Genomic DNA, 24,918 nt, shown 5'->3' on the forward strand with positions numbered 1-24,918 from the left:
CTTATGCTCTCACTTTTTTGCCTCTACAAATTCACCCAGCCTTGTACTATAATCCCTTTCAAGCGGATTCTTAATTAAACACGAAAGACACAGGGGGTCAAAGACGTTGCCCAGGCAGCAAGAATTTGGAGGCAAAAGGAGGATCATATTCCTGTTGGACCATGCAACGGAGCTCGTTACTCATCCTCTCTTCCTCACATAAAAGACACAATAAAAAAGAGCTGTCACTTTTGACAACATTCCTAATCTGCTCCACTTATTAATTGCTCCACCCTCCCTCAATGCAATCATGTGTATACAGACAGAAGTCATGGGGCAGGCACGCACATGCACACACACACGCACACACACACAAGTCATATGCTAGTTCTTCATATTCTCTACAATGAAATTTGACTGTTACCATGAAGAAAATACAACTGTAAAACACTTTGTAGAAAGTAAAGAACTGCCTCCCCACTACCTACCCCCTCTCCCCTCCTGCTTATTGTATGTCTGTGATTGGCAGGTTTAATTAACAACAGGTCTTCCGGCCTGGCAGAAAGTGGGTGACAGCGTTGGCGAGTGGTAGGGGGGGTGAGAATAGAGGGGGTGAAGAGGAGATATGAAAACAATACATAGCCTACTTTTGTGTGCATATAATTAGAGATGTCTGGGACTTGTTACAGAACCGCGTGGGTGTGGCTGTACAGATTCAGGCAGAAGCAAATTATGTGCAAAACCTCCCTTAGGACAATGACAGTGACAAACATGTCATACATTGTTCTACATTCGCCTTGCTCTCTTCTACTAACCACATCAAGGCCACTATAAATTCCTCCATGCATCTAAGGCTACTGACAAGTTAAAGTTACCAAAACAATGAAAGTGGATAAGAAGGAGTGGCAAAAAATAAGGATGTCCATCCATATATTATCATAACTGCGTATCCTTTTCAGAGTCACAGGAGGCTGGAGACTATCTCAGGGCCAACAGAGAGAGACATACACAGCGGGGGCAATTTAGAGTCACCGATTAACCTAACATTGTTGTCTCTGGACTGTGGGAGGAAACCAAGGTACGCAGAGGAAACCCACACAAGCACAGGGAAGAACATGCAAACTCCACACAGAAAGGCTGCAGATTACGAGATATTCTGGGTAAAGAGAAATTCTAGCTGTTAGAGACAGCGCTAACCATCCATGCATCCATTATCTGTCATGGCTTATCCAGTGTGGGTCGTGGGGGGGCTGGAGCCTATCCCAGCTGTCAACGGTCAAGAGGCGGGGTACACCCTGGGCAGATAGCCAGTCTATCGCAGGGCCACTGAGAGACATGCAAAAACAGAAAACCATTCACACTCACATTCATACGTACAGGCAATTTTAGATTCACCAATTAACCTAACATTCATGTCTCTGCACTGTGGAGTACCCAGAGGAAACCCCTGAAAGCACGGGGAAGAAAATGCAAACTCCACACAGAAAGGCTGCAGCCTGGTAGATTTGAACTGGGGACCTTCTAGCTGTGAGGGGACAGTGCTAACCAGCATAACTAAAAGTAAGAAATGACCTTCTGGCAGCTGAGTCAGGGAACTGCACTAACCTCTTGCTTTTGGGCTGAAGCATAGACGGTTCTTGCCATTTCCCTCAAATATTTGATATTTGGTCCCAGTCTCTCCAACATTTATATGTTTCCTTCAGGCAACACTATCTGTACAAAATTTCTTCTACAGTTATGCTGACAACACCTAAAAGAACTGTAATACTGACCACCGTTTTGGATGGCTCAGAACTTTCTCCAACATGATGAAAATAACTCGAAACCTATGTTAATGATTGTGTCTGTGACAGACAGTCTATCAACCAAAGGGCTGGAACAATAATGTCTATCAGTCCCTCTTGCTTTACTCTGAGTCTCCCCTGACCATTCAACAAAGCAGACATCTATTTATTTGTTTTTTCGTGTAGTAATATTTTAAAGAGGCCAAACTGTTGAATCATAACTATATACAATCAACCAGACCAAACCCTACCTGAGCCCAAACCTGTTTTCTCTATTTCTGACCCTTTGGTATCAACAGGTTCAATAAGGTTTGGTTCCGCAATTCTCTGGTATACAGCAAGTAATGTTGTTTTGAGTCTAGTTGAGAGGCGTTTTCTAACTCCTAACTCTGATTCACAAAAAGAAGGGCAGTACCTATTTTCCAATGATTAAAACATGCTACACCTATCAACACTGCTATGGAAAGGGAAAAACAATGTAAAATGAGACACCCATCCTTTACCCGACTTTAAATATAAATAAATTAAATAAATGGTTGCTTATATAGCGCTTTTATCCAAAGCGCTTCACAATGTCTTCCCATTCACCCATTCACACACTGATGGCGATGGCTGCCATGCAAGGTGCTCACCGGACCCACTGGGAGCAACTTGGGGTTCAGTGTCTTGCCCAAGGACACTTCAACATGTAGCCAGGAGGGGTGATCGAACCACCGACCCTGTGGTCCATTGACGACTGCCTTACCAACTGAGCTACAGCCACCCCGAATAAAGCCTAAATAAGTCAAAATGCAACTTCTAGTCAGATAAAATTTAATTTAGATCAAAACTCAATATTTCCTATTTGCATATAAATGATCAATGCTGGCATATTAGCATCCTCCCATGAAAAATATTTTTTGTTCCTATTCAAACCCCAAAAAACAAAACTGTAATTAATACTGTTGTTACCTTTAGGGAAGTATTTTCCAATTAATTTAATGTGTATGCTGAATAAAACATAATAAACAAACTACCAGCAGCAACTCAACTTAATGCATGGGTGCCATCTTCTTGCCCACATCACTGTAACTCCATGAACACCCAATTCCCTACAAACAGTACAAAGCCAGCCTATTTTTGGTTCTTTTCATAATACATTAAGACCAACACAGAGCTTCTATATGAAAAATAGCAACCGGTGCAGCCGTTTGATAGAAAGCTTTCTGCTGTTCTCATCATTTTACTAGGTCACCATACAGGAAAGTGTATTTAAACCAGCTCACAAACAACATATGCCAAGCGCCGCCTTATGCAAGGGCAAACAGAGTAGATCTGTTTCTAAATGTCTTACTCAGGTCATCCCTGTATCATCCCACCAATGTCTGGGCCAACCTCATCATCCTCTCGTGTCCTATTATTATTGAGTATGGGCTTGGTGACCCCAGCCACCAGCCATCTGCTCAGACTCCTTTGACGCAGAGATTGGGGGTGTAGGCCAGGAGGGCACGGGGACACACATGGTCAGTGGCCGATTTGGAGATGCCTTCACTGAGTCACTTTTAACTTGGGGTGGCCTGCTAGATCAAACTGCAGGAGGAAGATGAAAGGTGATGCGCAGAGTTGCATTATAGAAAGAAAGCCAACCACCAGCTGATTTCCATGCTGTTTCCCTGCGGCTCCCACCAATGTTATCAATAATCCCACACACCCTCCTCCTGTACTCCACAGACTTCTCTATTTTCCCACATCATTCGTTTCAAATCTGTGCCTCTTTTTCACTGCTTCCACCTGTGATGCTGCATCTACACTTGAGGGTTTTGCTTATTGAATAAATGATTCAGGACCTCCTGTAACAGCAAGCTTATAAAAACCACAGCATCACACTCTGGGCACTGGTGGAGATACATCTCATAAAACAGAATGAGGATTTCAGAAGTGTATGCCTCCGATCACCCTTGGCTCAGCCAACAAGATCCTCTGTGAATGCAAAGATGCTACAACTTACTCATTCCCATGCAGGTCACGATCCACCAGCTCCTTGCTCATGAATGTAATCCTTTACGTTTATCTGTCTGAGTTCAGAGGCCATAGGGGCCATAACCTCCCCACTTGCTACTGATGCATATGGCATTTGGAATCCAAACACAGCAGATGCTGTGCCCAGGTGCTATTGCATCTTATAACTGCCAAAACTCCACCACTGTCTGGATCATTGCCAAGGTGGCCCCTCCAAATAAAAGTCAAAGACAGACGTTACAAAAATGTGTAGCCAAGTCATTTTTCCAAGAAGCAGAAAAGGGGCAGATGGGTAGACAAGGGCCAAGATGAGGAAGGAAGGGATTTGCACTGGCAGGGTTTAAGGTCTGTTACCCTGCAACGAACTCCTACACTGGGAGTGCTCATTAATTTCACTTTGAACCTTAAAAAGCCACCTTCTTTCACACGTCCTGCTGCTCACAGGCACAGTTCCTCCCAATCACAGTGGGAGCCGTTTGATGTAAAGGTGTCAGGATCCTTCAGATCTAGTGCCCCTTTAGATCGTTAATCAATAACTGAAACAAACTTCTAACATCAGAATTGGGGGATTCGTCTATTTTGCGAAAAAAACAAAACTAACAATCCTACAACACACCTGCTACCAGCTGTAGTTTATATGACAGTGAAACAGTTTTAAGACAGAGAACTTCCAATGGTTAGGCGGATGAGCGGGTGATGAAAGAGAGGACTCTCAATTGGGAGACAGCAGTTTGATTCCCACTTCAGAACAGTGTAAATGTATTTATTTCAGCTTCTCCCCCTGTAAACTGTGGCATTTATTTGACAAAACCCAAACCAAAGTGTTTTTTTATGCCTAAACTTAACCATGTCGTGTCCAAATCTAAGAAGGTTGTAGCTTCCCTTTTGTTAATGTAACAATGGTCAGGATCACCATAGTGCATGACAACAACCTTCTGGGTCTACTAAAAGGTATAGAAGATTGCTTAAAGCACCATAACTATGTGCTGACAAAAAACTGATATAGGCCCATTGACTGTTGTGATAAATGTCGCAACTAGGTGTCATGAGCCTGTTTCACATAGGAACAATGTTAGGAGAATTCAGTCTCAAATACGGAGTGGTGGCTTAATTTCCAGTTATAACTAATCCTTGAGCTCTTGTTTTCATTAAAATTATTCCAATGACTTACAGACAAATACATAAGAGATGCAGATTTTGAATATGGGCAAAGAAAGCACCGGAATTGGGTCAGTGCTCAGTATGAGTAGATACCCTTTGTAGAGGTACTGGAATTGGTATCAGGAGAAAAAAAGAGCTTTCTTATCCCCATTCAAACTACCAGTCACAGCCACACAATAGCTGCACCGGTTGGATAGTTTGGGGTTAGGTGCCGAAAAGCACATCTAGAGTTTTTGCAGATGAAAGTGATCACATTATTCATAACACACACACACATACACACACACACACAGAGCACTCTGAAGCACTGACCCTTCATGTATACCATTACAAAGTAAGATTGTCTGGAAAAGGGCAACATCAAGTCACAAAAACTGGCACAGATTCAAATTGCCTTACACTACAGAAGGAGGAAGTGTAGAAGTTGGTGATGAAGACGTCCCGCAGTGATAGCAGACACACAGGTGTTGCTGCTCATGCTGCATAACCTCCCCTGCTGTGCACAGGAGGGTCACTGCTAACCTTGACAGGGGTGAACAGGTGCTGCTGCAGTGCCCTTGTTCACTCCGTTGAGGGGCATGTCATATTATTTATTAATTTGTTTTTTCTTTCCAGTTTTCGTTCAACTTTTAATATCTCGTGTGCCACAGGGACACACGGAGGCCCACAGGTTTGATAACTCTAAACGCCTACTTTTTAAAGTGTAATATCTAGAGCTACCCTGGGACCCTAACACCCCAGGTCTAGCTCTTTTTTTTTTAATATTTTCTGAAAATAAAAGGAAGGAAATAAAAAAAAAAAAAGAGTATGTAGTGTAGCTGTTAATCTAACTTGAGTTTATCAGCACTGTGGTCTTCTACAATAATGCATTGTTGGACTAAACATGTGAGCCAGAGAAAGAGATAATGACTGGAGGGGGGGAGGTAGCAGAGCTGAAAAGAAATAGCTTTTGGCATCACACAGTTATTTTCCCCCAGAAGCTATGGAAAGTAAAAGGAAGCGAGAGCAATAGTGTTCCCACAGTTTAGCGCCGAATGTCATCTCAATCTGAAGTGACAGCACCACCACAAAAATCATCATGTGGCTCAACTTTGACCCCGCCTGCTGTTTCTGCTGGTCTGCTCGTCTCACGCTGCAGCGATAACCGAGCACCAGCTTCCTCTCTGCTTCTAGCGTCACTTCTCACATCAACCTGTCATAAGCCGTGACAGGTCTGACTACAGGTTTCATGGCCAGCGAATAGCTTGGACAATTGGTTCGGCTGCAGAGTGTAAACACACCATCGGCTAGGAAGCATGAGCATTAAAGGAATATTCATGAAGATTATTCATGGTTGGCTGTCAGTGGTGGTGACAAATCTGGGAGGTAATGGCAGCAGCAGCCAAATCTGATGGCGAGCCGACTAAATGGACAGGCAGCCACTACTGCAGAACAGTCATGCTCTTGCATATCTCATCTCTTTGTCAAACTCATCCTTAATACAAGCACACACATTGTTACAACCAACAAAATTCGACATCATCACTTTCACCTGCCATTCTCAACAAGCTGGTCTGGTTGCTGAGAGCAATTATTTCAATACCACTGGGTAAATTATCCTTGAAAGGAAAAATCCTCCCTCAAACACTATTATCTATCATCAATCTGTGATTCTGAGTGCATTCCAGGGCTTAAATTCTGATTAAGTGCTTTAATTTGCTTTTCTGGTGTACCCACTTTCCCTCAACTGTCTAAGTAGGGCTGAGTATCATTTTTAATTTTTAGAATAATATGGTAATATAATATGGTCAATTTACAAATACTGAAACATTTCGTTTTGCCAATTCTTCAGAAGAAATATGAAAATATAAAAAAACTAAAACAAAACTACACAAAAATTCCAACAGTGAAAAATCTGTGGTATTTATATGTAAACCTGAAAATAATGTAAAGGTTTAGGGAAGATTTACTCAACATTCTGCTCTAATCAAATGTAAGAAAAAATTGTGGCTATTACTGACCTAAATAATAAATCACTTTCAAAATTAAACATTTTCATTAAACCAAAGTCATTTTTTAAATGTCTTAACAAAGTATGATTAAGTACATTACTGCTAAGGCAAGTAAATTGAGCATCATCATGCCACTGAATGGTGACTTATAAGCCCATCGCTTTGGTTTCGCAGATCAACTACTACCTACTGGCATAGTTACTATGAGGAGGACGTGGGAAATTGACCTCTAGGGGTGGTATTCAGCATGGCAGGTGGTACAGTGGCATTTGGTGGAGGTCAGGAGCCATGGATGGGTGACAAAACATGGGACTCTGAACAGCGAGACATGTTTTTGTCCCAGTCATTAGTCAGTGATATTTTAGTCAATGCTTGTGTATTTAAACCCATCCTATGAGTCTTCCCTAACCTTAAACGTCTTGTTTTTGTGCCAAATGTAACTAGTCAACATAATTTGGCCTAATGACCCACTGAGTTTACAAGCATGTGGAGGTACCTACTGGCCCATGGTGTGAACTGTTGTCTGTCTGTGTATTTCTCTCTGTGTTAGCCCTGAGATAGACTGGAGACCTGTCCACGGTGCACATCATCTCTCCGCCAATGACATCTGGTATAGTCCTGTTTATGTTTTTTTTTTCCTTTCTTTAATCATCAAATCCAATTTCCTAATTTTACTTGTGTTTTATTGTCCATCAACAACACACTAAAAACAAATCAAGTAGCTTTTGTAAACACTGAGACTTTTTACTGAACTCTTCACAGCTCCAGTGTTCTCAAAAATTGTTTTAGATTGGACAAGATAAGTTCCAGTCTGGTTTGATGACATTTCCTTTTAAGAGACACTTTGGTCACATGAAATGTATAAGGTTTCAGAGACAGATGCTGTGGTCAGTGCAATTACTTCCCCGCAATCGGGTAAGCAACCTGAGCCACATTCCCAGTCCTTGGTGGACAATTTAAAAAAAATGAAGAACCTGTGGCAGGTTCTTCTACTGAAAGAGAGAGAAGGGCTGAAAAAGTCCAGAGATATTTTGAAGAATTTGTTAAAAAGCCAGGTCTGAGCATTATCTGTAGTCAGAAAGTCTGGATGCTTTGAATCCTCTGGTGTCTTTTGCCCCCAAATCAGGTCAGCTTTCTCAGGCTCTATAATCATATGATTAGCGGTGCTCTGAATACATACAACAGACTGCAAATACCTACATCCATATTCCTCCAGTTCTCAAGCAAGAGATAGTTCTGACCAAAAATGAACTAACTAATATAATCTATGGATATTAGAGGTTCTGCCTACAGGAAAAATGTGAAAGTCTATAGACACTGACTGAAGTTTCTACCACCTACTCGCCTGCCAGCCATACTGTATATATAAAAGCAATACGGCCTTTAACAGCGGTAAAAACTCACTTTAGTACTGTGTGACAAAGTTTTGCTTTAGCAGTGTAGGTGGTGACTCACTGAATCGCTTTTCCAGTCAAGATCTGAATATTGCTGTATGGATAATTTTGGAACTGTCATGCATGTATGCAACATATATGCAAATTTACAGAGTTGTGTTTATGCACTGTGAAACTACACAAATCAACACAACTATCATTGAAAACACTTGATGGCAGCATATGTTCCTATAAAATCCTAATGTACAGCTGTTGATGAGGCCTTCTAACATATGCAAGTCACTGATGCTCCCTCTTACCATCAATGATGCTTTTACACCCTTGGATGATGACAGACTGGATGGCCTTAAAAAAAAAGAAAAAAAAAAAAGCAAGTCTAATCTTGGAGTTTTCTGACCACAGAACACATTTTGACTAACATAAGCTCAGGCCTAGAAAACTTAGTGGCCTTTCTGCACAGAATGTTTGGCCTAATAGTTTCAGATAGGTATTGGATGCAAGAGCAGACCGTCATACAGTACGTAACAATAGTTACGTACTGTATGTACGTATGTACTCTGGAACCCACGTGGCTGTGTTCAGTACAGTACAGCGTGATGGTTTCTCCAGCCATGCCACCTGACAGCTCAAAGGTCACAGACATTCAGCTTTGGTTTCTGCCTTTGGTCTTCAAGCAGTGAGATTTCCCCGGCATCCCTGGATTTTTTATTTATTTATTTATTAATATTATGGATTGTAGCTTAGTTGGTAAAGGCAGTCGTCCACGGACCACAGGGTCAGTGGTTTGATCCCCGGCCCCGGCTATATGTCGAAGTGTTTCTGGGCAAGACACTGAACCACCATCAGTGAACCCCCAACAGCCAATTCCCCTCCCCATCTGTGCATTGGTGGTCCAAGCGTGGTAGAAATTGGCGAGGTTTGCATCAGGAAGGGCATCCTGTGTAAAAACTGTGCCAAATCAACATGCAGACAATGATCCGCTGTGGCGACCCTAAACTCACGGGATAAACCGAAAGGACAAAAAAAAGGCAACATTTTTTTGGAATCTTAAAGATTTTATTTTTGAGCTGATTGGAAACTCTGAGAAAGACTGCAAGGAGTGAGCTTTTGGTGCATCCTTCCATTTTACCCAATCATGATACCCTGAACAATTAACCAATAAATTTAAAAGTCTTGTTTTGTCCTAACTTTTTGGAATGTACTGGAAGTTCTAAATTTGCATATATTTAAAAATGGAATTACATGTAACAGGGACGACACTCCACAGACACACTAAATTGTAAATTGCAACTGTGGCGCAGGACCAATCCAGCAGTTGTTGGTTCGATTCCTGGCTTCTCAGGTTACATGTCGAAGTGTCCTTGAGCAAGACACTGAACCCCAACTCAGTTGCTCCCGGTGAGTGTTGGCCAGCTGCATAGCAGCTGTGATTGTGAGTGCGAATGGGTGAATGAGAAGCAGTGTAAAGTGCTTTGAGTACCAATTGGTAGAAAAGCACTATATAAGTACAGACCATTTACGATTTAAATATTGTAAGTCACATCACATCCTGGTATTTGTGAATCAACACTCAAACACCCCAGGGCTAAGCTGATAAGTTCATGCCCTCAACTATTTTACTCTTTTCATGAAGAGTTTCATCTAGGAAATCATTACATAGCCTGTTGAAATAAAACTAAGAGCCATGTAAGCGATAAAATTAGTCACTGAGTCACTGTGAGAAGATTGCGCAACCGCAATCACAAACCCAGCAGTTTCTTTCAAAGTGATCTAAATTAAACACCAACGTAGGTGCTCACAAACACATGAGGACGTCTAAAACTGAGCAAATCAATGTTATTGTCTAAACATGTTTAGTGATCAGCTTGACAGGCAGTGCGGCACCTGCTGGCGCTCCTCCATCTGTTCAATAATGATTTGTTGTCGATGGGGGAAAAAACAACACATTTCTAACACCTGGAGATGCAAGTCCTGCTTCTCTCCAAGGCCAAGGCGCTCTGGCAGTGCTGTCAGTTCCATTAACAACGGATGGTGGTGACAGACATGTGCATGCAGCAACAGCAATAGTAGACATACTGCAAACATACTGCATAAGGCAATAGTGGTCCAGGATGGTCTAATTGCTAGCACCAACAAAGTGGCTTCAGACACAGAGCCTGCTGATTACCTGAATAAACTAAGTCCTGGAAATCAAATGTAACAAATTTAACACCTGGCACTGGGTTACATAAAACAATTACAACAATTTAGCATTTAGCAACAATTTAGCAACTGCATTTAGCAGATGTTTTTATCCAAAGCGACTTAAAAGTAAGGAGCACACACTAAGGGCAACCTGGGGTTCAGCACCTAGCCCATGGACACTTAAATGTGTATGCAGGAGGAAACGGAAGTTGAACCACTGATCCTGTGGTTTGCCATTTTTTCCAATTACTTCTTACACGTTATTTATTGAATCATTACTTTACTGCTTATTATTATTATTATTATTATTATTATTATTATTCAGCATCAAAAGTTGTTCCAGTAACACTTCCAGTTCCAGTACTTTCATAATGCAGCACAATTCTGTCAAGGATGACTTTTAAGACACTTTATACTAAAATACATCAGATCTACTGTAGTTACCCCTAGTGCTAACTTCTCATTCTCAAATTGATACTGCAATATACTAAATGATACTTTTAAATGGCAAAGCTGCAGTTTCGGGGAACTAGTCAGGGCTGAGTTTATAAGGAAAAACTTGATGCCCCTCAGCACAGTCAATGAGGCTGAATTTAAACCCTTGATACTGAACAGTCATATCTAATAATATGGGGAATAATTTACTAACTAAATCACAATTGCTGTATTGTTCTAAAAAAATAAAAATAAATAAAACACACAATTGTATTTTTTTTTTTTTATTGTTCTGCCCTGATGTGCTGTGTGCTTTTCATTAACTGACAGTTGAAGGTAGTCTGCAGACATTTTGCCACGGATCACAGAAAATGATCACTGCTGGTATTTTTTCAAGATATTTGTAAGAATTTCAGATATTTCCAACACAGACACACATGATTACAGTTGAAACTACAGTTTAAGGGCACTCCTGAAGACTCAGAGACCAAACTGATGAGCAAAGCAATGCTGCATTACTGAGAGTAGTCCCTGTTGTGAAATTTCAAAATATCCAATCCCTACACTAGTTACACAAAACGTGATCCAGCTTACTGAAACTCTGTGATACTGCCAAACAGTGCTGACAACTGATGACGTCTGAAGTGCATTAGATGTAAAGACAGATGTACTGTAGAAGGAGCTGGAGTTGCGCCTAGAGAGGGACAATAAAGTCTGTTTGAGGCAACACTGCATTTCACCAACTCAAATCACATGGAGAAAATTGACTTGAGTAGCACAACAGCAGACCTGACTTCTTCCTTGATAAGGGGAAATCATTTTTAGATAGAGAGAAGTAATCATGCTGCAGTTATATAAAAAAAGCATTGGAGTTGGTCAAGTCTCTCTCAGCTATTCACAGGCCTGGGAAGTTCCAATAGCCTTCAGTCATTAAAAGAAAATGTTTCATTCTTTTAAACACCTTTACAAGTTTTCTTTAGTCACTTTGCCAATAAGAGACGAGCGCAATGTCAATGAACAGCAGAGGCAATTAAAATTTCTCAAAAGGCATCAAAGTGGTTGAGTATGGGGGAGGAAAAGTCTTTTTTTGATTTCCACCTGAGCCAGGCTGTCTATCAGATCTACTTTGGTGGATTTAAAGTGCCCATGATTTCGATGCTTGACCATTTAATAGTCCATTTAAACTGAAGGAAAAGCAGCTCATGTAGAGTGTTTTTGATATGCAATCCATTTAATGCTGCATCGGAAACACGAGGGATTAATGGCGGCCAGTACTTTATCATCTTAAAATGGTGATTTTTATCCATTTCAAGCTTAATTGTATCCATTTTTCCTCAGCAAAACCATAATTAAAGCTGGATTGTACATTTAGTAATTTGGCAGATGCTTTTTTCCTAGAGGACGCACACACACACACACACACACACACACACACACACACACACACACACACACACACACACACACACACACAGATGGAATTCAGTGTCTTGCTCATGGACAAAATCGATATGTGGGAATCAAACTATTGACCCTGCTGTTATATAGAGGATTGTTTAGTTTTTTTATTTTTCTTCTGCAGGCTTGTACCTGCCAGAGAAACTACGTAAACTGGGTTACACTGACCGAATTCTGTTATATTCTTTCTTTATAAACTATGTTATAAAACAACCTTTGCTCCTTATCATTATCGTGAACTCTAATTACAGACTGTACTCATATTCTTGAACAACGTGTACTGTAGCTATTATGCACTGTTCTATTAAAGAATCTTGTGTTATTTCCTCCAGAACAACCACATTTCATCATTGCCTTTAGTGCGAGCATACGCTCTATTTTCCTCATTTGCAGCCTCCACATTTGCCCCAGGAGAGCTCTCTGTGTGTCGGGCTATTTTCCGTTGGATTAGACCATGCCGGATCCACACCACTACACATCAAGGACCTTCTCTACACCCTCCCAGCACCCAGTGAAAGCCCACCTTCTTGTGTCAGCACCCATTTCAGTGTGGTCTTTTCATGCTAACCTCCTTAAGACCTCTTGTGAGTGTTTAGAGCTGCGTGTCAGTGTTGGGATTTGCTCACGTGGCTTCATTTTGTGATTAAATTACCTTCTTGCTCAGAGTCCTCTGAACCTTCACCAACAGGGCCTGGGTGCACTAAAACAACACCCCACGTTTCACCTCAGCAATCACACATAGTGTAGGGGAAACTGTCAAGCTGAGGAAAAAGACCCCAAGGTGCGGCCAAACACTGGAGGAAAGAATGCACTCACAAGGGGCGTCTGATGCACGCCAACACAACCACACCTAGCATCAGCATCATGTTGATGTGCATTACCAAGAGCTGACTGCTCAACAGAATACACCACAGTTCTATTTCCAAACATGCACCTGCCAACCCTTGCAAAAGAAAGAGCAAGAAAAAGCATTTTGAGGTGAACTGGTGTATTAAGAGTTAAGTCCCCAAACATGCAGTTTGACGTGGGATCCTTTGTATAACGTCAATCCCTCTTTCTCTCCCCTCATTTCCTGTCCAGTCTATGCAGTACGGGAGAAAAGTGACAGGAAATTAGTCAGTTTTAAGAGAAACGTCACAGATAGTCAAAGAAACGTCATAGAGCAGTTGTCCACCTCTCACGCAGTTGTTGGTTCAATCCCCAGCGCCTCCGGTCACATGTCGAAGTGTCCTTGAGCAAGACACAGAACTCCAAATTAGTTGCTCCCAGTGAGCGTTGGCCAGCTGCATAGCAGTTCCCCCATCGTTGTGTGAGAGTGTGTGTGATTGTTATTGCGAATGGGTAAATGAGAAGCAGTGTAGTGATTTGAGTACCAATAGGTAGAAAAGCACTATATTTAATGCAAAACATTTACCATTTACCATTAAGAGAAAACATTCAAAGGCTTCACCTCGAACTTTGGAAAATAGCAAGAGGCATTTTTTTATACACAAACTATACAATTAATCAAAATTATCAACAGACTCACTAATAAAAATAAAGTCTAAAACTAACAAAATTTTTATTTAAATCTTGTAAACAAGATCAAGATTAGAATTCTAACCATGCAACTGCTGCCAACTGTGTGCACTTTCTCAGTTGCATTTCTGTGTCAAATACTCCAGGGGCACTACCCAGCTGATGACAAAAGTAGTTAGAAGCTGCTCTACCCTGACCTGTTCCCTCTGTGTGGAAGTCATTTCCCACAAGAGTCCATTTTTCAGAAACTATTTGCAGCAAATAAACTCAATTAATGCCAACTGGTGATGAGCCAGTCTTCCGTGTTCTGTCTAAACTCATAAGACAGTTGGCTTGTTACAGTTAATCTTGTCCACAAAACCAACTTGATCCTGGAGAGCAGAGAGTGTTCAGCAACTGCCTCTGGTTGCTGTGTAACTGATACCAGAGTATTTATATCGTGTCTACAGCGGTTCACACCAGTTGCAAGGCATTTGTGAGCTGCGCCAACTGGCACTTTTACTTGAGGCAAACTTGACGGGGTGTGACCTGAGGCATGTGATCAACCATATTCCTCAGCATTCCTCAAAAGACGAAGCTCGGAGGCCTTTAGAAAGCTTCCAAAAGCTGCTTGAGCCATTCAGATGTTAAACCTGCCACAGGCAAAGGGAAATGTTTTGAACTCCTGTCTCTCTAGGTTTAGGGTATTACAGCTTAAAATTGCAGTTTTCTTCTCTGAGAACACTTCTAAAGCATCTGATTCTGTCTATCAAACTTTGACTGATACACACAAAGAACTGGATCAGCTGCCAGTGCTGTTATTTGGGGAACCGCACTGACTTCATCTGAATTCATCTCTACTGTATTATTCTGTAGCAGCAGAAAACACACTCCTCCTGATTGGTTCTCCCCAATTTTATCATCCCAAAATGCTGCATACGGAACCAGTTGACCAAACTATCCTCCGAATCAGCAGCATAATTATGCAAACTGTTCCATCAATAGTGTTAACATGCTGGCAAGTGAGGAGCCCAGTTAATATACTTCAGCAATAAAATAATTCAATGAGGAATAAATTAATCACTGAGATTTACATTTAAATTTACATTTTGTAGGATGACACACTGGCGTAGAGAATTGTGTTGCCACCCACTAAAGCCTGAACAATAAAAACATGACAGTAGGCATCATGATGCTGAATACACTTGGCAGATTTAGACAGACACAGTGAGTGTGGGGGGGGGGGGGGGTACAGAGAGAGACAGTGTTTCATTCCCAAGCCTGTTTTTAACTTTGCAGATCTGATGTGGAGAGTAGATGTCCTTAGAAAATCTCACTAAATAGCAATGAGTCGTGTGATGAAATGATGCTATGATTATACTCAGAGGATGCAAAGCATTCCAGATTTCATGCCCCCTTGGAACGTTTCACTATTGGCACATTAAAGGACAAAGTTCGCACCACTGAATGGAGCCAGACTCGGATTTTCACAGCTTGGTGCACGCACTCAGTCAACTTTTAAGTTAGGAAAGAGCAAAATGCAAACTTGACTGTATCACACGTCTAAACTGTGGGTAAAGAGCGACTTCAAAGGTCCGGGTCAACTTTACAACAGCGCTTATATACTATGCGTAAAGACGGATCCAAAGTGCCAAATATATTTCCACCTATTCTCTCCCCTTTTACCTGTTGGTCCTTCCATACTGTCTGCGTAGATCCTGACGGCCAGTATCAGTAACAATGCTGCTGAATACATGATTGGCAGAAGAAGTAAAGTCCAGCTCGTTTTGTCACAAGAAGAAAATCCTAGAGAAAACTCCAGCAGCAGCAGAGAGAGGAGGACTGGAGAGAAGTTGTGCGCTCAGCTCCATTCATCGGCGAATCCCCCTGAAGAAGCGCTGCCTGCTCGCTCCTTCCACAGCCCGCACAGGGAGCATCTGATCTCGAGCTAAAAGCGTTCAAAAAGAGCCCCCCCTCTCCCTTTTCCTGTAACGGCTCCACTACTTTTTCTCTTTCTTTCTTTTTTTTTTTTTTGCACTGTCAAGAGAGCAGACGGACGCGGAAATGCGGGTCTGCGGCGCCACCATGTGGACAGGAGGTGCCTCTCACTCTCAAGTATTACCAGAGGCGAAGTGGATCAGTGGATTATTATGCATACTGTAGGTCACCACTCTGTCACATTAGAGGGGACGTTTTCCTCAGTTCTCCTTTTAAGTGCATTTTTGGCTTCCAAACACACTCGTTTCTGCTTAGCTGTTGCTCTCTATTATTATGCTAAACACCACCAGATGAAATTCTGACTCATTTCTGCAGAGGGCTTCAGGGAATAGCACCTTGCCAAAGGCTGCAGAATCAGGGTTCATGCTTGATGACAGTTTGTTATTATATATTTTTTTATTAATAAAATAAAGAAGTAGCTGTTCTCTCTGTCTCCTCTCTGTTTTCAGTATTTAACACAGAGCCACAGATGAGAGCCAGTAGCAAAGCAAGCCATTGAGGCCCTTCTACCAGCAGTGTGTTGTGCAGCTGACTCCCAACTCTGACCTTGCCCCTGGGCTATGTTTTAATTCACATTTATTAAGCAGATTTTAATATATGCAAAACTTGTTTTAATTCATATTTCTGTTTATTCTTAAGCCCTAGTTTCTGTATTTTGTGTTTGTTTTTTTCTTGGCTGGGATTTGATTTGAGGTGGTTTTCAAATATACACATGTACAGTATAGGTGTGTTTCCACTAGAGGGTTCCTGGTATTTTTCCTTCCCTAGAACTACACTCCAGTAATCTTTCCTAGGGCAAAAACCCTAGAGGACATATGCCTTTGCATAGCTGTGCCAAAGTCCTAGAAGGATTAATGACATTTAGCCCAGAGATGTATTAAAAGCACAATAGTCAGTCACTTTGTACTACACAATAAACACATGGAAAATACATGTAGGTTCCCTAAAAGGTTCCTGGGCCCTGGGAAAAGTTTTTATGTTGGAAACAGGCTATACGTATTGTTAATCCTTTTAGTACCCATATTTAATTTTTTTATTTTTATATTTAGTTAGATCAAGGGGCCTGGTGGCCTCAGAGGTAGAGCATTGGGTTGGGATGCAGAAGGACGTGGGTTTGAATCTCACCCCACCGGGTGAGGCCCAGCCCAGCCACCAAGGGCCACCTTGGTGCCAGTCCTGAGCCCGGATAAAATGGAGGAGTTGCGGCAGGAGGGGCATCTGGCACTAAGATGCATGCCAAATCAACATGCAGAACACGTTCTGCCTGAACAAAAATAATAATAATGGTGCCGGGCTTGGGTCCGGCACCAAGGTTGGCCTTGGTGACTGGGTCAAGCCACACCTGGTGGGGTGGGATTCAAACCAGCTGCCTTCTCCATCCCAACCCAATGCTCTACCACTGACCCACCAGGCCACACTCCTGTTTATTATAATAAACATACAAAATGAATTATTAATTATTACAATTATTTTGAAAATAAATGAAAATGCCCTTTTTATTTGTATAATACAGTATATATTTGCATTTTTTAAAATTAAATGGAGCTATATGCCAAGGGGAAACTCACTGTTTGGTTAAACATCTAACAGCTAGGTCGGATTTTGATTAATTTTGATGGCCAACACGCCAACTGGTGCAAACACTAATGTGAAACTAACAGGACTACTTAAGTTGATTAAAGCTTTGAGACAGGTTCCATCTGAAAGATGGAGCCTTAAACTTGGGTAAAACATAAAGGAGCTTTCTCGAGGCCATTGAAATTTAGGTTAATATTGTGTGGGGTTGTGTCAAGAGTTTATTAGTACTAATCACTAATCAATGGCAGTTTTAACAGTAAATAATATATAATAACAGTAAAATATATACAAATCCGACGACAAGCATTAATCTCATTTGTCCTCTCGATCAAAATTCTCTGCAGGTTCATTTCAAAGTAACAGGGTAGCAGTTTTGGAGTTGGTGCTATGGCCACCCAGGCTTTTATTTCCAAACTGACCAACGTGGGGAAGAATGAAGTGTGGCCTACTCTTTCTTATACCTGTTAAATTTGTGCAGTGGCTCAAATCCAATTGGCTGAGGTGTCAGATGGCATGGGGCCATCCTGCTGCTCACTACTGGACTACTGACTGCTTCAAAGACGGGAAGACCTGGATCAAGACTCTTTATTACCTCCTGCCTATGAAATATTGATTTTGTAGCTTCAGGGCTTTTAACTTGTGTCTGGGAGATATTTATTTCATGGAGGATGTTAGTTGTAGGGGGCATATTGTGAGCTTGCTTCACTTGCCAGGTGGTAATATTTCTAAGTCACTTTTTAAACAATTGATAGAGGTTGATATATTGGCGTTGCTGTGGTCCACATGTCCTTCAAATCTAATAACTTCCTCTATTTTTACTTTAACAGCTTTCTTATAAAGTGCTTAGACTACATATTATTCAAAGACTTAATTTGTATTAATTTTGCTGTATGTCATGTCATGTTTGTCAGCACCAATGTTGCTGGAAGCTATAAAATTGGTAAGATCAAAGCTGAAGCTGGTGATCATCATCAGGAAAACACTTAACAGCAATATTAGAAATTAATTACATGGGCGTCAATAAACTTCAAGAATTATAATAATGCAGTAATTTTGCCAACATTGTCTAAGAAAACAATTTATGAAAAGTGCTGAGATGCATTTGGCATTTTCCATTGTTGAAACTTAAACTAGTCTCAGAATCAATGCTCTACTACAACCAGTCTTCTCACTCCCTGCCCTGCTATGCTCTGCTACACTCTACCTTACTAACAAGCTTCCTCTTTGAAAGGAAGTTTGTGGCCAATATCCCCATGTTTTAACAATTACTATGCTAAACATTTGTTAACGTGTATCATGGCAAAAATGACCATATCTGGTCTTAGACACCTCAAGTGTAATTAGTAAAGAAGCTTCAACATCCAGGATGTCTTTTATGGTTTTATTATCTTGCAAGAGAGAAGTACATCAACAGAGTTTCCGTTTTCTGTCCTATGCAGTTCTAAACTTCATACATTCACAAATTATTTTATAACTTTCTGTTGCTGGGCAGACCATCCTTCACCCTCAGGACACTGTCCCCGGCCCTTTCTCCTTTTATGGAAACCTTTTCCCTTTCCAGCACTTTGATAAGCACCTGTGAGCATGGAGTGACTCTGGGTCAGAGTCAGTGTGGGATGGTCTGCTGTTACACAATAACTGACCTTGGAGCAATTCTGCAAACACTTCGAGACAAAACATATATATGAGACAAAGTTTGAACAACATACAATCTTTTAAACATTCTTCAAAAGTACACTGAGTACAAGTTGCTATTATAACTAGGTAAAATGCTAAGGATTAAATCTAATCATCATTTAATAATACTTGATTTTGATGTGTCTACATTTGGTAATCGAGGGAAACAACAAGATTCAGTTCACAGGGAAAGCTATGTTAAGTCAATGTTAAAAATAAAGTCCTCCAGATGATGACATTTGGAGGAGTATGAGCAACCATGTCACAAAATATAAACTAAAAAACTCCAGATAAAACCTTCATCATCTAAGTTTTTACTACATATTTAGGTAAATATTTTAATAAATTGCAAGCCAGAGAGAAGTTTAATACCACTGAGCTACAGTACATGTTCTCCCTTAATTACTACTCTAGGAAGCTGGGAATTTGCTCTTTAATGCCCTAATTTCAATATTAGCCTTCTCTACTAATAAAAAGCGAGATATTGTGCAATATATCACAGATTGGTGCATCACAGAGCTTGTGCTCTATGTTTGCTGCTCTATTTGTTGTTGAATGCATGCAGCTGAGGTCAAACTAACCAAAGTCTGCTGCTGTATTTGTTTTGGTGTAGATTTTACATGGGGAGTGATTTAATATGACCGGAGAGGTAAATGAATGGTTGCAGAGGAAGCTTTTGAGCAAGCAGATGCCTACCTGCTGCAGTGGCACTTTTTGCTATGCCGTGCTTGAGTCAGGCCTTTATTGTTGGTTTCATTATCCATGTTCCATATACAAGCAGCTCAGGTGATATAGGTCAACGTAAGGTCTCGGCTGTATAATTCTTTGGGGCAGTGATGCAACTGGCTTTCTTTTGTTACTGATGCACAATCTGGCATAGATCAGATCTGATGTTATTTAAGTTTAAAACCCCCCATGGTCATGTTAAGTGGCTTCATTTTAATCTGCAATATGGTATAAGAACTATATTGGAATATGGTTCCCTCTACACCGCAGAGACTTTTATGAACCTGAAATGCCACCGAGAACTCCACAGTTACCATACTGTACCTTGTTAAACGGTTGGTTGGTTTTAACATGTAATTTGTTTTCAGAACAACCGGTTAGTCTTGGTCATTTGTTCCTATTGAATTTTCTTACTAAACTCCTTTTAGATCACATTCTGCATTTTTTTTCTTTAATTACTGTTATTAACAGTTGTTGTGTGTGTGTGTGTGTGTGTGTGTGTGTGTGTGTGTGTGTGTGCGCGTGTATGTGTTAACCTGCTACAAAGGAATAGCCTTAAGTGAGATGAATAAACTTGTGTTGTATTGCTATTATAGTGTGAAGTGAGGAATTCTGGTGTCAATTATGCACGCATTGGGCATTCAGCACAGTTTTGCATACACCTGTTTCCAGGCACCAGTGTGGGTGGGTTAAAGTAATGCAAATGACTGGGCTTGTAGGAATGCAGGAAAGTAAAGTTTGGAGAGTTGTCTGTAGTCAGTGCACCAGCAGTGTTATACAGCCACAGCCTTTTATTATTATAAACGGTGTAATTGTTCTTGTCTGGTAATGAAAACATATTCAGAGCCTTTTGAACCTTTTACCGCCCACTGGTGGGATAATGTTAAAGCACTACTAACTGGCCACTTGGTGTCAATGGTAGTGTTGTGAAAGTGCTTTTGGTGAACAGCAATAATAGCAAAACAATGGTTTGTTTACAGATCCTGCAGACATGGCACAAGATAGGAGTTCATATTTAAGGAATGTTTGCAGTCCTTGGGCCTCTGTTTTGTCCTCCACCAAGAGCGTTTTTACAGCAAAGAGCTGCTTACTGCTTCTGAAAAAGAGGTTGTTGAGAGCAGTGAGAAAATTGTACATTTATGCCGCTAAAAAAATGAAAAAAATTAGTTCAAAGAGGCTAAACTGCAACGTTGAATAATAAACCTCTGTGGATTCATAACTGTGTGCATTACTGCACATAGTAGTCAAAGTTTGCTGATCCATTGTTAATATAAAATATTGATTACTGCAGCTTTAAAGCTACATACATATGCACTGTGATTTTTTTAAACCTTACCATACAATGCATTACAATTTTTCATGCAGAGATGGTAGTAAAGAGAGTGGTCACAAACAGACAGATAATATAAAAAGAGTCTGGGATAAAGTTGCAGCTCACCTTTTATGTTGGTCATCCACATCTTTACTTTTCCCCCGTGGCACAAAAACAAATGAATGGTGAAAAGACTCCAGGTCAAATAAGCTCTGGTTTGAGAAGGAGTTCCAGTGTTGGTGCAGGGTAATGTACTGTACTAGTAATTTTCGGTCCAATTGTATGGGATAGCCTTCAACTGCATTTTTCAGCTGTGACTGTCTGATAGTGACAGAGCCTATTTATTTGTAATATGTTGAATGTCCCATAGTTCTAGTAAAATCTTTTATGCTGAGTTCTGATCTTAAGATGGTCCCATCTCCAATGTGCCCTCTTCGCTCAATCTCGTGTAAGTGGTAGGCAGCGTCTTTAAAGCTGGCCTAATATTCAGTCTGAATGTCCATTTCGCTGTTGTTCAACATTTACTTTGACATTGCCTTTTCGTTGGCTGTGTTCTGTGGGGGAGGTTTGACTTTACCCTTATCAGTGGCTGATGTGTTTGGCAGCTCTGCTCGTTAACAGAGGACAAATTCAGCAAGTTCCTCAGTAAAAGTTGGCTAACAGTGTGCTTGTCAGAGCTATAATGTCATTAAAAACAGACAAGGTAGAGTTAAGTACATCCACGATGAAAGAGTTCCTTCCTCAAGGGCAGTGCTTCCCTCTGCAAACACAACTGAGAGCAGTACACAAATCAGTCACAACATGTTGTGGTGGACAGGGGATAACCAGTTTGTGGCTACACTCCATACTCAACAAGCTGCAATGCACAAACCACCACCTGAAGGATTTAATGCTGTCGTATATGTAGACAAAAGATGTTATATATTCAATTTGCCCAGTAGACAAAACACAGGTGTACATGAATAATGGCTGCGTTCACTTCAGGGGTCTAAAAATGGAGCTCTGCTATTATTCAGGCTAGCTAACTTGGATGTCTTACTGGAGTACATAAACAAAAAAGCCATTAGTGCCATCAGTTAATCCCATTTTGCCAAATCTAAATCTCTGCAGTGAACATTTTTATGTAAAACACCAGGCAGAAGGCAGGTACAGTGTATCAGTGGAAAAAGAGTAAGTTTAAGTGAATACATTAGGTAGAGATTAGAGGATGTTAAGTTGTGAAGTGTGAAAGAAGTCCACCAGTACCGAGCAGAAGATCCAGAAAACAGGCATGCAAAATAGGTATCAGGGTGGCAAGATTAGAGGGTAATCATCCAATGCATTTAGTGCTTTTCCACAGAGTCGGGTACCAGCAATGTCCTTAAGGACTTTTCAGAGGTATACATAAGTAGTATGTAGGAGTTGCAACACTGTGATGCTAAAGGAGATGGAGGTGATCAACGTCACACCCTGACAAAGCTGAGTTTCAGTCGACTCTGGCTCAGTTTGTAAAGGTCTGTGTTTAATGGGATTCTTACATCTACTGATGTAAAAGAATGTTGTAGTAAATTGCTGTTGGACTTTAAAGACAATTAAAGACTATAATGTTAAAAAGTGCCTCTTATTCTCTCCTTCTCTCTGCTCATTTGAAACTTGAAGACATGCTGATAGCAACAACTGCTGGCTGTCAGATGTGGTGTTTTTTATTGCCACCGAACGCTGGATGTCAAAGTAGGCTACCTGATGCTCCTTCCCCTAATCACCTGCGGCTTTGCTGTATTTGTACACAGACAATTGGATCCCACATGAAAGCAAATCAAGAAGCGTGTAAATAAATATTATAACACAGGTGTCGGGGACATCTTTTGCCCGAAGGTGAGATGATGGAAGGCAGATGAACTGTGAGAGGTTCCTGCCTGTCTTAATAGCAGTCTTGCTGCTAACATGAAACTAAAATACTAACATGATAATTAAAACTTTTTTTTGTCCTCCACACCTGCATTTCTGTAACAGCCATTTTTCTATTGTAATGTGTAATAAATATAATATGATGAAGAGAATTCCAATTTAACTTTGTACTTGCTTAAAAAACAATAATAGTGCAATAAATTAACTTAATTCCAAAATAACAATTCAATTAATACACCCACATTAAGATTTAGACCTACAATGACAATAACAGCAGGGCATTGTGGCAGTGATGAATCAATCACTAGGGATTAGGTGCGTAACCATGTAGCAGAAAAAATAAGTATAACCAATGGGAACATCTGGCTCATAACTACTCACAGACATAGCACCAACATGCCCCAAAATGTCACAACATCACAAAATCCAGTTTGGACTTCAATACACGAGGTCAGAAGAACTAACAGACTGATGGTGTAATCAGTTATTTGTGGATAAAGGGTCCATATTGCAGCTTACAATAGTTTTCCAAATGGCCACTTGTGTCCGAATGTCCAGGTAAGTGGACTTACATCAACAGGACACCTTTCAAAAGTCATTGTGTAGGAGTTGTCAATGGAGCTTTAAAACTGTTATATAATCCAGTTCTATATGTTCAGCAATATTCCACTTTTAAAAGAAATCAGCAGAGCTTTTTGTGGCTGATGAACTCAGACTGGAAACTAGACAAGGCAATTTGTGAAAGTACATTAATGTGGGTGTTTTCAAATGTTGCAATAACATAATAAGCTAGGATAGATACATTTGAATATAGCTGACCTAAGTAGATGTACTTATTTATTAAATTGTTTACACTTAAATTGTTTTGCTGAATGCATTAATTTGTTAATATTTAAATGTAATTAATTTTCTCTTTCAGTATGACTTGGGTACCATTCAAGCCATACAGGATGTGGCATCTGTTAGTTTCATTGAATAGGCATTAATGTTTTAAGGTAAAACACATAAAGCTCCAAACATGTGACATTTCCAAATTGACCTTCAACACAGTGTTCATTTCATTAGCTAGTAAAATGTAAATGTGATATATAAATGGTGAAGTTTGCAGAGTGTGACAGAATCTAAAGCTTACAGGCATTTGAAGCTCAGTTAGCGTGGCAAAAAGCCCACTCACCAGTCAGTTGTATTGCACCAACACTGTAATTATGGAGCATTTTGTGGACATTGTTTTTATTCCCACATATCAATTTTCCAATAAAATTCAGAAAGGTTTGTGGGGGAATTTAATCAGTGTCAAAAGGAAAAATAATACTGGTGTGTTAGTGAAGGAAAAATGAAAGTGTTGGACAGTGTGATTCGTATAAGTGTACTGACACTCACAGGTGCTGTGGTGGGAAGGCAACAAGTATTATTGGATGGACAAAGTGCAATCAGAAAAACAAATATCAACACAGTTAGAAAATGTAAGTAAAAAACAAAAATCCTAGACCATCAGGTCAAGGGGTCACACAGAGTTACACACAATCTTCTAACAGTAACAATACAGATGCCCTTTTTGTTAAAGGATCACCAGCATCTCAGGCACCTAAACATACGTAAATGGCACAGAAAGAGATTGTTCATGAATATTCTAAACAAGTGCCATTAGGAATGTATTTTAATAGCGAATATAGATTAAAAAAGTAAGTAGTAAATCACCTTTAAATTAAGTGAAAAACTAAATGTGCTGTAAGCATATGCAATCATTAAAGAAGCTAGAATAAATCACAGTGTTTATAGTTTTGGGAAATACTATAATCCCATGATGGTATCATGGGATGTTTAGTTAATAGGCCCAGTAATTGTGTAAGCAATCAAAA

General features: G+C 40.5%; 1 protein-coding gene across 4 annotated transcripts in view; it reads right to left on the reverse strand.

Moving 5' to 3' along the window:
- The window catches only part of ptprua (protein tyrosine phosphatase receptor type Ua), a 194,143-nt gene extending 178,299 nt beyond the window's left edge, over window positions 1-15,844 (reverse strand). For all 4 annotated transcript variants that reach the window (XM_067508765.1, XM_067508749.1, XM_067508739.1 and 1 more), the window contains exon 1: window positions 15,568-15,844. In XM_067508765.1, the coding sequence (XP_067364866.1) occupies window positions 15,568-15,637 (70 nt within the window). In that variant the 5' untranslated portion in view covers window positions 15,638-15,844. The remainder of the gene's footprint in view (window positions 1-15,567) is intronic.
- Window positions 15,845-24,918: the final 9,074 nt, after the last annotated feature.

Source organism: Channa argus, chromosome 1, assembly GCF_033026475.1.
Source record: "Channa argus isolate prfri chromosome 1, Channa argus male v1.0, whole genome shotgun sequence".
In the NCBI taxonomy this organism is placed as follows: domain Eukaryota; kingdom Metazoa; phylum Chordata; class Actinopteri; order Anabantiformes; family Channidae; genus Channa; species Channa argus.